This window comes from Dictyostelium purpureum, assembly GCF_000190715.1.
Source record: "Dictyostelium purpureum unplaced genomic scaffold DICPUscaffold_39, whole genome shotgun sequence".
In the NCBI taxonomy this organism is placed as follows: Eukaryota; Evosea; class Eumycetozoa; order Dictyosteliales; family Dictyosteliaceae; genus Dictyostelium; species Dictyostelium purpureum.
In genome coordinates, this window is record NW_003519376.1 from 232 (window position 1) to 13,047 (window position 12,816).

Genomic DNA, 12,816 nt, shown 5'->3' on the forward strand with positions numbered 1-12,816 from the left:
GTTAAAAAAAATTAAAAATTAAAATTTTACTAATAAATTAGTTTCCTAAAAAAGTTTTTTTTTTTTTTTTTTTAAAAATAAAGTCTATTATTACATTATATTGATTATTTAAAAATAAAATTAATTTTTTCTAAAATATTCCATTTTTATAAATGATTTTCTATTTTTGTTTGACTTATTAGAAAATAAAAAAAAATAAAAAAAAAATAAAAAAATAAATTTAATAAATAATTATAGTTTAATTATTTTTTTATTATTAAATTCATTATAAGGAATCAGATTCAAAATATTTTTAATTTATTTTTATTGTTTAATTCAGATATAAATAAATAAAAATAAATAATTATTTAAAATTTACTTTTTTTTTTTTTTAAATAAATTTTATTTAGAAATAATATTAATTTTGGTTTAGAAATATTCTAATCTAAATTTTGTATTTGTAATAATAAAAGTAATTGAAAAAATACTATAACAAGAAAATAAAAATGTTAATAAAAGAATAGTAAGTAAATATTTAGATATTTTTATTTTTTTTTTTTTTTTTATTTATTAATTTTTTTTTTTTTTTTTTAAAAATTATAGCAGGATAACCTTACCACTTACAACAGAAGAATATAGATTGGGTCAAAAATATATGACAACAAGAAAGTCTAATGAATCTTCTAATACAGGTGAAAATGTTGAAGTTTTAGAAAGATCTCCATTTGAGGATGAAGATGGTAATAAAGGTACATATACACACAAATTATTTTTATTAAATAAATCCTTACCAAGATATGCAACAGCTATATTACCAAAAAGTGCTTTAAAAATTGAAGAAAAATCTTGGAACAGTTTCCCACATACTAAAACGGTTTATAGTGTAAGTTATAAATATATAGATATCAAAAAAATAAATAATATTAATTATTTTAATTTATTATTATAGTGTCCATTTTTTGGGGAAAAATTTTATTTATGTATAGAATCTATGCATAAAGATGGTTTAGAAGAAGAAGAAAATATTTTTAACCTTTCAAAAGATACACTAAAGAAAAGAATAGTAGACCATGTAGATATAGCCAATGATCCAATTGACCCAAAAGAATATAAAATCGAAGAAGATCCAAACCATTTCAAATCAAAGCTAACTGGAAGAGGACCATTAACCGGTAAAAATTGGAAAAAAGATATCAAACCAGCAATGACCTGTTATAAATTAGTTACTGTTAATTTTAACTATTGGGGTTTCCAAAACAAAATTGAAAATCTTGTTCAAACTAATGGTTTAAGAGAAGTTATCTTAAAAGCACATAGATGTTTAATATGCTGGCTAGATGAATGGATTAATCTTTCTGAAAAAGAACTCGAAGAATATGAAAATTCCACAAACAAGAACTCACCTCCACAACATCAACAAAGTATTATTTCTTCAGATACTAAAAAACATGGGATTAATAAAATAAACAAGTGTCCAAAAAACTGTGATGATGATAGAGAATGCCAACATTGTAATCATCTAATGGTAACAACCACAACCACCGAAACTATTACCAGAACCACTACAACAACTTCATCACCAATGTGTTGTGCTCAAAAGATTGTAAGTCTAACTTTATATATATTATAATATTATTTATTTATATTAACATGTTTTTTCATCCTCTTTATAGAATGCTGATAGTATTAATGTAATGAACTAAACATTAAACATAAAAAAAACAAATAAACAAACATATAAATAAAAAAAAAGATAATATTTTTTTATCTATTATTATTTAAGAATAATAATAAAAAAAAATATTTTAATATTTATAATATAAAAAAAAAAGAAATAACATTCTATTTTGTTATTTTTTGTCTTTTATTTACAACTTTTTTATTTTCGGCTTTAACTTCCTCCTCTTCTTCTTCCTTTATTTCTTCTTTTTCTTTTTTCGTTTTCTTTTTATTTGATTCTTTATTTTCATTTTTAAATGCTGAAATTTCATTTGCAAATAAAATTGTATGGGCCCATCCAGCTTGAGGACCAAATATCTTTTCCCAAAATTCATTTAAATGCTTGTACATCTTTGGACTAAGAGTTCCTTTTAAATTTGGTAAATGTTTCTTTGAAATTTTGAACACATGGGTATCTATTGGCACAATGTGTAATTTATTTAAAGAGAATAACGAGATGCAATCTGCAACCTTTGGACCAACCCCCATTAAAGATATTAATTCTTTATGTGACTCTGTATGTGGTTTGGATACTAAGCCATTGAGCCATTCCTCACCACCATTTGCAATTACTTGTTTGCATGACTCGACGATATATCTTGAACGATAGCCAAAACCCATGTCATTTAAGTCTTTTTCTTTAGCTACCGATAGCTGCTCTAATGTTGGGAACTGGTAATAAGATTGGCCATTGAAATCTGAAATTTTGGTGCCATAAGTTGTTATTAACGATTTTACCATCTTACTAATTCGACCAATGTTATTATTTTGGGAGCAAATAAAACTAAATAAACAATCCAATGGATTTTGTTTAATTAATCTCAGACCTTTAAAACTCTCACTTGCTTCTCTAAATTGACTATTTAATGAATGTAGTTGCTTTAAATCCTTGACTGAATCGGCCCTCCATTGACTAAAAAGTTCATTGATGTCATACTTTAGATTGAAATAATCTTTCAATATTTCTAATCTGTCTTGTTCGCTCTGATTCACTATTTCTTTATTTACTAAATTATTTGAATTTTTAAATTTAAATTCTATTATATTATTATTACTAAACTCTTTATATCTTAATAATACTATATATTTATTTATAACACCAATATAAACTAAATTTTCGCTTGTTGATTCATTTTTAAATTCTATTATATCTTTTTCTTTTACTTCACTCCATATAAATGATTGTCCTGAAAATAATGTTTTTTTTAAATCCAATACATTATTATTTAATTGATAGCACTCCCATTCTTGATTACTACTATTTTTATTGTCCATATTATAAATTAATTTTTTTGTTGTTGTTATATAATTATTAAAATAAATTTTATTATTATTTTTTAAATTGTTTATTTTAAAATATTTTTTGAAAAATGATTTAATCATTTACAAAATGCAATTTGCATAAAGTAATTTTATGTTTATTTTATTATTAAAAAAATAGCAATGAATTTTATTGAAATTTAATAAAAATGATAAATAAACTAAAAAAATAAAAAATAAAAAAATAAAAAAAAAATAAAAATATATTAAAAATTATTTTTTTTAAATTTTTATACGAAAAAAAATTTTAATTACCTAATTATTATTATTTTTAATTTTAGTTTATTATATACAATTATATATTTTTATTATATAAATATATAATTATAATAATGATAACAAGAAATTTAATAAAATCAATTAAAAACACAAATTATCTAAAAGCAAATAATTTATTATTACAACAATCACAACAATTTTATACAACCACAACTAATAATACTAATAATAGTAGCAATAAATCAAATAATGAACCATTTAATAGATCAAAAATAGAATTAAATTTATTTCAAAAAGGATTATTAACAGTTGGTAGTGCATTTGTAGCATTTGCAAATCCAGAGAGAGGTGATATGGTTGCTACTTTGGGTGAAGTTACTGGTGGATGTGCAATCAAAGCAATGAAAGAGAAAATGATGAAGGATCCAGTTGGAAGAGAATTATTAAGAGATAAACCAAGAATTAAAGAATCAACATACCCACAAAATATACACTTATTACCAACCACCACATTTGGAGGATCCTATTATCAATGGATGAAGGCTCATGGTTATACTCCAGATGAAAGATGTGAGGTACGTATGGTTGAAAACGATGATGATGCATATGTCATTCAACGTTACAGAGAAGTTCACGATTTTTGGCATGTTTTAGCAGGTATTAGACCAGATGTTCAAGGTGAAATCGCTATTAAATGGTTTGAATTAATTCAAACTGGCTTACCAATGACCGCTCTTAGTTCATTAGTTGGTCCTCTTAGATGTCCATCTGGTGAACGTGCTGAACTCATCAACCATATGATACCCTGGGCAATTAGATCCTCAAAAAATTGTAAATTTTTAATGAATGTAAAATATGAGGATCATTGGGAAGATGACATCAACGAATTCAGAAAAATGTTAAATTTTGAACCATATAAATATATTGATAATTCAAACTATATCAAAACTAAAAAATTTTAATCATTAATAACAAAAATATATTACAAAAAAAAAAAAAACAAATAAAATAAAATAAAACACACAAACTAAAAATATCCAAAAATATTTATTAAACTAAAAATTTATATGCATCTAAAACAAATTTCTTATTTATTTTTATTTTTTGTATTACAATAAAATAAACCTAGATCATCACATTTCCAAAATTACACATCACCCACAACAATACCAATATTTTTTTGGATCTATAAAAAGATTTTTATTTTTCTTTTTGTTTTATTGCAGAGAAAGATATTTTTTTTTTTTTTTATTATTTTTATTTTTATTTTTATTTTTATTTATTTAAAAATTGATCACAAAAATTTAAAATAAAAAAATAAAATTTTTTAAATAAAAAAAAAATAAAAAAAAAATTGTTCGTTAAAGATTTTTTATTTTGTTAATTTTTTTTTTTTAATAAATATAGTTAACGCTTTATAGAGCAATATAAACATAATTTAGATAAAATTCAATATATATAATATAATAATAAATATAAATATAAAAATAATAGTTTAAATAAATATTATAAAAAAAATTAAAAAATCTTTTTATTTTCATTTTTTCAGATTACTTTAATTTTTTCATTTTTTTATTTTTACATCTTTCAATGGATTGTGTAATTACAAGTGGCTGGTTACAGAAATGGTCATCAAGAGTATTATCTGAAAGCGAAAAATCAATTTTAGATAGATCATGTTCTGGAAATGGTTACCATTCATCATTAGTAACTCAAGGAGAAGGTCAATTAAAATCAAGATGGTTTATTTTACAAAATGACTTTTTAAATTATTATGATAAACAACCTGTAATTATACAAAGAAATTTATTATATCAAAATCAAAATATAAATATATTAACATTTTAAATTGATTATTATTATTTATATTTACAGAAAAAAATTCAAGATTATCAATGTTTAAAAGGTCAAATTTATTTAAAAGATTGTAAATTAAAGCATGGTGGATTAATTACCCCAATTTATCAACATTGGTCAATTGGTGTTGCACCCAATACAACAACTAATAGTAAGTGGAAGAGTATTGTAGATCAGCAACAGATAGAGCAACTTACCATTTCATTAATTACACCCAATGGTGTAGAATATTCATTTACAAATATGTCAGGACTATCAAATGATGATAAATATAAAAATTTAGAGAATTGGGCCTATTCCATTAGCTATGCTATATTTTTAGCAAACAAAGTTAAGGAAGAACCGGTATTTGGTTGGTTAAATAAGCGTGGTGATAAAGGACACAAATTTAAGAACACTAAACGTAGATGGTGCATTCTCCAAGGTAGCAAATTAAGATATTTCTCATCATTACCAAAACATAATAAAATTGGGTCACTCAAAGGTATAATAGATTTAACACATCTTTCAGAGATTAGCGATAAGGTGTTAACAGAAGTACGTGGTAAAAATGGCAGTGGTGTATTAGTAAGTGACGAAAGTAACTGGGGTGGAAATGGTGGTGGCGGTTTAGATTGTTTTGGTGGTACTGGTGCACCTGATCCAACATCAGGACCAAGAGACTCTAGAGAAGTATATGAAGTTAAAACTATTGTAGCATTATCACTCTCAATATATAATGAAAAGAAATATGTATTAATATTTGACAATCAAGAAGACCGTACTAAATGGGTAAATGCAATCACCAGAGCCTTAGAAAGTCTTACCACAAACAATAATATTGCAGAAGGTTCACCAGATATATTCCAATGTATTAATAATAACTCACCTGATAAACAAGTTTTGGTATCTGGTTGGATGAGAAAAACCAAAGCCAACAAGTGGTGGGAAAGAAGATTTTTCACACTCACCCAAACCAATTTGGTTTACTACAAGGAAGATCCACCACAAAAAGCATTGGGCTCAATATTTTTATTAGTTTCATCATGTAGAATTATAAAGCAAAAAAGTTTAGATGGCTTGGATTGGTGTTTCAGTATTGCTGATAGTAGAGGTATTGAATACTTTTTCAATACAGAAACCCAAGATCAAATGGAACGTTGGATCAAAGCCATTAAAATCGCTAGAAAGAAAATGCTATTGTCCCTTTTAGAATCAGGTGGTAAATTAATTATACCCATCACCTTGGGCAAGGACTGCGGTTTAATCACTATTCAAGTAAAAGAAATTATTAGAATCAATTCATTATCAAATAAAATTGCTTTTGAAATTCCAATGGGAAATGTCAAATCTGTGTCTGTGTCTGATGATTTGAAAGTTGAAGTGGTCTATACTCCTCTTGATGGCGAAGTTTCAGAGAAAAAAGTAGAATTTGTTACAAACAATCCACATGGTGTTTTACAATTATTTAAAGATTTATTCTCTTCACAAGAAAACTCAATAACCTTATAAAAAAAAAAAACTATTTATTAAAATATATAAATTATAAAATTTTATTTAATATTAAAAAAAAAAGAAAAAAAGTTTTTTTAATAATTTATTTTTTATAATAATAAAAATTATTATAAAAACTATATTATTTTTATTTTCTCACAAATATTATTATTATTATATGTTTTTTTTTTTAAATATTACTTTTAATATTCTAAAAGTTTTTTTCAATAATAAAAAAAAAACTAATATATATTTACATACACCCAAAATAAGTAAAAAATAATTTTAATTTTAATTTATTTTTTTTTTTATTTATTTATTTTTCCTATTTATTTTTATTAATTTTTTATTTTTTTATTTTTCATATTACAAAAACTTTGAACCTCAACAATAAAATTTAATAAATAAAAGAAAAGATAATTAAAATTAATATTTATTCATGTCATTATTAAAAAATAATTTTTTTTTATTATCAACCAAAAAAGCACAATTAACAAATAAAATAAATGCAAATAGATTTAGAGCTTTTACATATAATAGAACAGTTAAAGATGGAACAGTAGTAAAGCAACCAATACCTAAAGACCCTCATACAGATCCCCATCCAGAAAAACCAAATGAACTAGATCCTAAAGGTGGTTTACCTCCAAAACCAAATACACCACCCACTCCATTCCCTGAAGGTCCTAAGAAACCAAAACCTACAGACTTTCCAATCCCTGACGAATTGTATCCGCAACCAATATAAATAATAAATATATTGTTCGAAATCGAAATTAGTTTATTAGTTGGTTTTTAAAATTAATAAAATAAAGAATTTAATTAATTTACTTCAAATTATAAATATATATATTTTATTTTATATTATATATATATTTATTTTGGATTTATATATATAATTTTTTTTATTTATTTTATTTAAAAAAAGAATTAAAAAAAAATGTAAGATGTAGTTTTAAAAGGTATTTTTGTATTTAGTTTGTTGTTGTGTTTATAATAATAATTTAAGTGGGTTTTCCATGTAATCCTTGAATGATTTCAACCATTCGGCACCTAAAGCACCATCAACAACACGATGGTCGCAACTTAAGGTAACAGATAAAATAGTAGCATTTTCATATTGAGTACCTGGAGTAGTACCTGGAACAACACGGGTTTCGGTGGTACCAACGGCTAAAATGGCAGCTTGTGGTGGATTAATGACAGCACTGAATGATTTAATACCAAACATACCTAAGTTGGAAATAGTGAATGTACCACTTTCGAATTCTGATGGAGTTAATTTATTTTGGTGAGCTTTTTCGGCTAATGATTTAACAGTAGTGCTAATGGCATTGAGACCTTTCATGTCGGCACCTCTAACGATTGGGGTGAATAAACCTTGATCAGTGTTGACAGCAACATTAATATCAATGTTGTGGAATCTTCTAATGTATGAATCGGTCCAGGTTGAGTTTACAACTGGATTATCTCTAAGGGCAGCAGCGGCGGCTTTAATAATGAAATCGTTAACTGAGAGTTTGACAGTGTTGCCAGCGTTTAATTCTTGACGCATCTTAAGGATCTTATCGACACGACATTCCATAGTGAGATAGTAATGTGGAATAGTTTGTTTAGATTCAGTAAGACGAGCAGCAGTAACTCTACGGATGTTGCTGTGTGGGAAATCGGTAAAGGTACCAGTTGATGGGGCGGCAGTAGCGGTTGGTTTCTTGGCAGCAGCGGTGGCTGGGGCTTCAGCTTGTTTTTGTTGTGGGGTGAATTCTAAAACATCTGATTTAATAACTCTGTTGTTTGGACCAGTACCGGTAATTTGTGAAACATCAAAACCTTTTGAGGCGGCAGCAGCTCTAGCAGCTGGTGAGGCAAATACTCTTTCACCGGCAGCACGGGTGGCAGTGGTTGTGGAGGTGGTGGTGGTGGAGGCAGTTGATGATTCTGATGATTCTGATGATTCAACAGCGGCTGGTTCTTCGTGTGATTCATTTGATTCAGCAGTGAAATCAGCAAATTTATCACAATCTTCTTTCTTTGAGGCAATAACGAAAACTGGTTGGTTAATTTGAACACCTGTGGTTCCTTCTGGAACTAAAATTTTGGCTAAATAACCATTACCTTCTTCATAAACGAAATCCATAGTAGCTTTATCAGTTTCAACTTGAGCAACAACATCACCAGCTTTAATTTGGTCACCTACTTTTTTAGCCCATGAAGCAATACCACCAGTTTCCATACTTGGTGATAAAGCTGGCATACCAACAACTTTGTGTGATGGATCTAAAAAAAATTAAAAAAACAAAACTATTAATAAAAACAATTATAATCTTTGAAAGATGATAATATTAAATTAGATAATTACAAGTTTTAGTTGATTTTGGTTTTGGAGCTGGTTTTGAAGCTGGTTTTGGAGCTTCTTGTTTTGGAGCTTCGGCTGGTTTTGAAGATGATGATGAATCTACTTTAGCGTTTTTGGCAGCTTCAATATCTTCTTTCTTTGAAACAATAATAGCAATTGGCTAATATAGTTTAATTTAAATATATTAATAATCCATTTTATGAACCTAAAATTAATTGTTTTTTTCTGTTTCATTTCCAAAGTTGACCCTATAATTTAATATTGATGCAATACTTACTTGATTAATTTCGATACCTTTGGCACCTTCTGGGGCTAAAATTTTAGCTAAATAACCATTACCTTCTTCATAAATGAAATCCATAGTAGCTTTATCAGTTTCAATTTCGGCAATAACATCACCGGCTTTAATTTGATCACCTTCTTTCTTTTTCCATGAAGCAATATTACCTTCAGTCATACTTGGTGATAAAGCTGGCATAGTAATTTGTTTACCTAATGATTATATTATTTATTATTATTATATTGTTATTATATTATTGATTTGATATTTTAAATAATTTTGATTTTATTAATTTTTGATTAAATTAAAAAAAAATTTTAAATTAATATTAATGATTTCTTTTTTTTTTTTGAATTTCTTATTCGAGTTGTTTTTATTAATTAATTAATTAATTATATACCTGGAGTAGCATAGAAACGTTTAGCAACTGATGAAGTTGATAAAATTTCAGTAAAAACTACATTTTTATTTAAAGTGGTTGAACTGGTGAAGATATTTAATTTATTATTGCAAATATTTCTTTCGATTTTGTTGGTGCTGATGAATGTTCTGGTGGTATTATTGGCAACTGGTGCTTCTAATGAAACCAATTGTTTCAAAGCTTTTCTGCTGCTTTGTTTTGATACTAATCTTAACATTATTACTATTTTCAAATATAATATAATCGATCAAAAAAAAATTGATTTGAAAATACAAAAAATTGAAAAAAATTTTAAAAAAAAAAAAAAAAAAAAATTTTAAAAAAAATATAAAAAAAAAATTATAAAAAATAAAAAAAAATTAAAAAAATATAAAAAAATATTAAATATTCATTGTTGTGTGTCATTAATAATAATAATTTTAATTAAATATGTGAAATTCTTTATATAATAAAAAACTCTTAAAGCTTCAACAATACCGTTATTGGTAAATACTATATTTTCATATAATTAATAAATTTTAAAAAAATTTTTTTTTAAATGTAACTTAATACCAAAAAAAAAAAACAATAACCCTTTTTTTTTTAATTTTTAATTTTAATTATTTTTAGATCACCAAAATTCCACAAGATTATCTTTTTTATTTTTTAATTTATTTTTTTTTATAAAAAGACAATGATGGTATTATATGCACATTTATATAATAAAGCTATTTAATAATGTTTAACAATAATAATAAAATATTATCTTTATGTGGTAAAAAAATAAATATTTATTTTTTTTTTTTAAAATTTTAAAATTTTTTTTTTTTTTCATTAATTTTTTATTTTTTTTAAAATTTTAAAATTTTTTTTTATATATATTAATAATAATATATTTTTTTCATTTGTTCAATAATTTATTTTTTTTAACTTTCATTTATTTATTTTATTTCCAACCTTATTTATATAAATTATTATTAAAATATAAATTAACAAATATATATTATATTTTATTTTATATTTAATTAATAATAATTATTGTATTATAGCATAAAATAATAATTTAATGGATAGTTATAGCATAGAAACTACAAAAAAAGAAGATAACAACAACTTAGATAATAGTAATAACAATAGTATTAGTCAAAATAATAATAATGAAATTTTAAATGGTAAAATAAGTAATGGAATTGAAATTTTAAAATTAGATAGCAGCAATAATATGAATCCAATTAGTAACACAACTACCACCACAACAACAACAACATCAACAAGTTATAAAACATCAGAGGCCACAACACTTGATAATAATAATTTAGAAGAAAATGTAAAATATTTAATAAATAATAAAGATGAAAAAGTTTTAACAAATGACACCAAATCATCGCCACCAAGTTTAGGTATACCTCAGCCAAATAATATACCACCACCCTCACCATCTTTACAAAAACAAAGCAGTTTATTAGAAAACATTGAGGAGTTAATATTATCAATTGATGTCGGCACAACTAATATTAGAGCAATTATGTTTGATAAAGAGTTAAATATTATATCCAAATCAATTCAAAATATTCCATTAATTGTTGATGATAATAAGCCAGGATATATTGAACAGTGCCCAGATAGACTTTGGGAGGCATGTAAAATTGTAATGAAAGAAGCAATTGAATTATCACCAGCAAAAGATAATGTTAAATTAGTTAAAGCAATAGGTATAACTAACCAACGTAGCTCATTTTTAACATGGCGTAGAGATACCGGTAGACCAATACATAATTTAATCACTTGGCAAGACGGAAGATCAGGTGATATTTGCAAAAATGCAAATAACAGTCTAGCAGTTAAAGGTATTCATGGAGCAACTAAATTTGTACATTTATTCACAGGTAAACCACGTTATTTAATGGCAAGTCAATTGGATTTCTCTACAGCACATTCGTCAACCCGTTTAGCATGGGTATTAGATAATTTACCAGAGGCAAAGAAAGCGGCCAGAGAACAACAAATGTTATTTGGTACAATCGATACATGGTTACTTTGGAATTTAACTGGTGGTAGAGAGCATGCTACAGATTATAGTAATATTAGTGCAACAGGTTTATTTGATCCATTCGAAATGAAACTAAATAGTGTGGTATTTTATCTTTTCAATATTCCAACTCATATTATGCCAAAAATATATGATACAAGTCATCACTATGGTTCAACTTTACCCGAATTATTTGGTCACCCTATTCCAATTACTGCGCTTTGTGGTGATCAACAATCTGCAATGTTTGGTGAGTGTTGTTTTGAAGAAGGTGATACAAAGCTCACTATTGGTACTGGCTGTTTTGTAAATATTAATACTGGTTCACAAGCTCGTGCCTCTAGATCTGGTATGTATCCGCTTGTTGGATGGAAAATTAAAGATGAGGTTACCTATGTCATGGAAGGTAAAGGTATGGCCGCTGGTACAGCAATTGATTGGGCTCAATCTTTTGGAATGTTTAATGATGCCTGGGAAACGAGTGCAATGGCATTCTCGGTGCCACACTCTCAAGGTGTAGTATTTGTACCTGCATTCACAGGTTTAGCACCACCCCACAATGATCCTCGTGCCCGTGGTCTTATCATTGGTATGTCGCCCTCAACTCGTAAAGAACATGTTGTCAGAGCACTCTTGGAGTCTTTTGGTTACCGTTGTAAAGAATTAATTGATGGTATCATTTTTGATAATTATACTTCAATTCGTAGAATCGTGGCAGATGGTGGTGTTTGTCAAAATGACTTTGTAATGCAATTCATCAGTGATATAGTTGGTGGTAAAATTGATAGAGCCGCTCATCCTGAGATGACTGCATCTGGTGTCTGTATGTTGGCTGGTTTAAATGTAGGTGTTTGGAAATCAAAAGAAGAGTTATCTAAATTAAGAAAAAGCTCAAGAATATTCGAACCAAGAATGAGTAAAGATATAATCAGAAAACTATTTAAAAGATGGGAAAGAGCTGTCAAGAGAAGTATGTTTTGGTCCGAAAATAGTTTCGCTGGTGAAGGCGATGATGGTTATTTGGATATTGAAGAAGAAAATAGGTTAAGACATTTACAAGAAGAACAAGATCAATTAAATAATTCAAATTTAACAACAAGTCCATCAATACCCAAACCATCTTTACCAAATAAAAATAAATAAAATATATAAATTAAAAAAAAAAAAAAAAAAAAAAAGCTTTT

The 12,816-nt window shown here is 25.9% G+C and overlaps 7 protein-coding genes across 7 annotated transcripts; 5 read left to right on the forward strand and 2 right to left on the reverse strand.

Moving 5' to 3' along the window:
• Window positions 1-279: 279 nt before the first annotated feature.
• Window positions 280-1,800, forward strand: DICPUDRAFT_91445 (uncharacterized protein). The gene is made up of 4 exons (XM_003285091.1): window positions 280-502; window positions 583-862; window positions 929-1,582; window positions 1,653-1,800. The coding sequence occupies exons 1-4, from the start codon at window positions 486-488 to the stop codon at window positions 1,680-1,682; spliced, it is 981 nt and encodes a 326-aa protein (XP_003285139.1). The 5' UTR covers window positions 280-485; the 3' UTR covers window positions 1,683-1,800.
• Window positions 1,801-1,821: 21 nt separating this feature from the next.
• Window positions 1,822-2,973, reverse strand: DICPUDRAFT_148999 (uncharacterized protein; the record flags this gene model as incomplete). Its single annotated transcript, XM_003285123.1, has 2 exons — window positions 1,822-2,088; window positions 2,182-2,973. 2 exons carry the CDS (start codon window positions 2,971-2,973, stop codon window positions 1,822-1,824), a joined length of 1,059 nt encoding a protein of 352 aa, XP_003285171.1.
• A 377-nt stretch (window positions 2,974-3,350) lies between these two features.
• On the forward strand, window positions 3,351-4,294 carry DICPUDRAFT_96941 (uncharacterized protein; the record flags this gene model as incomplete). The annotated part of the gene is made up of 1 exon (XM_003285092.1): window positions 3,351-4,294. The coding sequence occupies one exon, from the start codon at window positions 3,351-3,353 to the stop codon at window positions 4,197-4,199; it is 849 nt and encodes a 282-aa protein (XP_003285140.1). The 3' UTR covers window positions 4,200-4,294.
• Window positions 4,295-4,827: 533 nt separating this feature from the next.
• Window positions 4,828-6,585, forward strand: DICPUDRAFT_86571 (uncharacterized protein; the record flags this gene model as incomplete). The annotated part of the gene is made up of 2 exons (XM_003285093.1): window positions 4,828-5,025; window positions 5,113-6,585. The coding sequence occupies 2 exons, from the start codon at window positions 4,828-4,830 to the stop codon at window positions 6,583-6,585; spliced, it is 1,671 nt and encodes a 556-aa protein (XP_003285141.1).
• Window positions 6,586-7,006: 421 nt separating this feature from the next.
• DICPUDRAFT_76088 (uncharacterized protein) lies at window positions 7,007-7,315 on the forward strand (the record flags this gene model as incomplete). Its single annotated transcript, XM_003285094.1, has 1 exon — window positions 7,007-7,315. The coding sequence occupies one exon, from the start codon at window positions 7,007-7,009 to the stop codon at window positions 7,313-7,315; it is 309 nt and encodes a 102-aa protein (XP_003285142.1).
• Window positions 7,316-7,558: 243 nt separating this feature from the next.
• DICPUDRAFT_149003 (uncharacterized protein) lies at window positions 7,559-9,841 on the reverse strand (the record flags this gene model as incomplete). The annotated part of the gene is made up of 4 exons (XM_003285124.1): window positions 7,559-8,844; window positions 8,927-9,083; window positions 9,201-9,415; window positions 9,604-9,841. The coding sequence occupies 4 exons, from the start codon at window positions 9,839-9,841 to the stop codon at window positions 7,559-7,561; spliced, it is 1,896 nt and encodes a 631-aa protein (XP_003285172.1).
• A 984-nt stretch (window positions 9,842-10,825) lies between these two features.
• On the forward strand, window positions 10,826-12,775 carry DICPUDRAFT_28891 (uncharacterized protein; the record flags this gene model as incomplete). Its single annotated transcript, XM_003285095.1, has 1 exon — window positions 10,826-12,775. The coding sequence occupies one exon, from the start codon at window positions 10,826-10,828 to the stop codon at window positions 12,773-12,775; it is 1,950 nt and encodes a 649-aa protein (XP_003285143.1).
• Window positions 12,776-12,816: the final 41 nt, after the last annotated feature.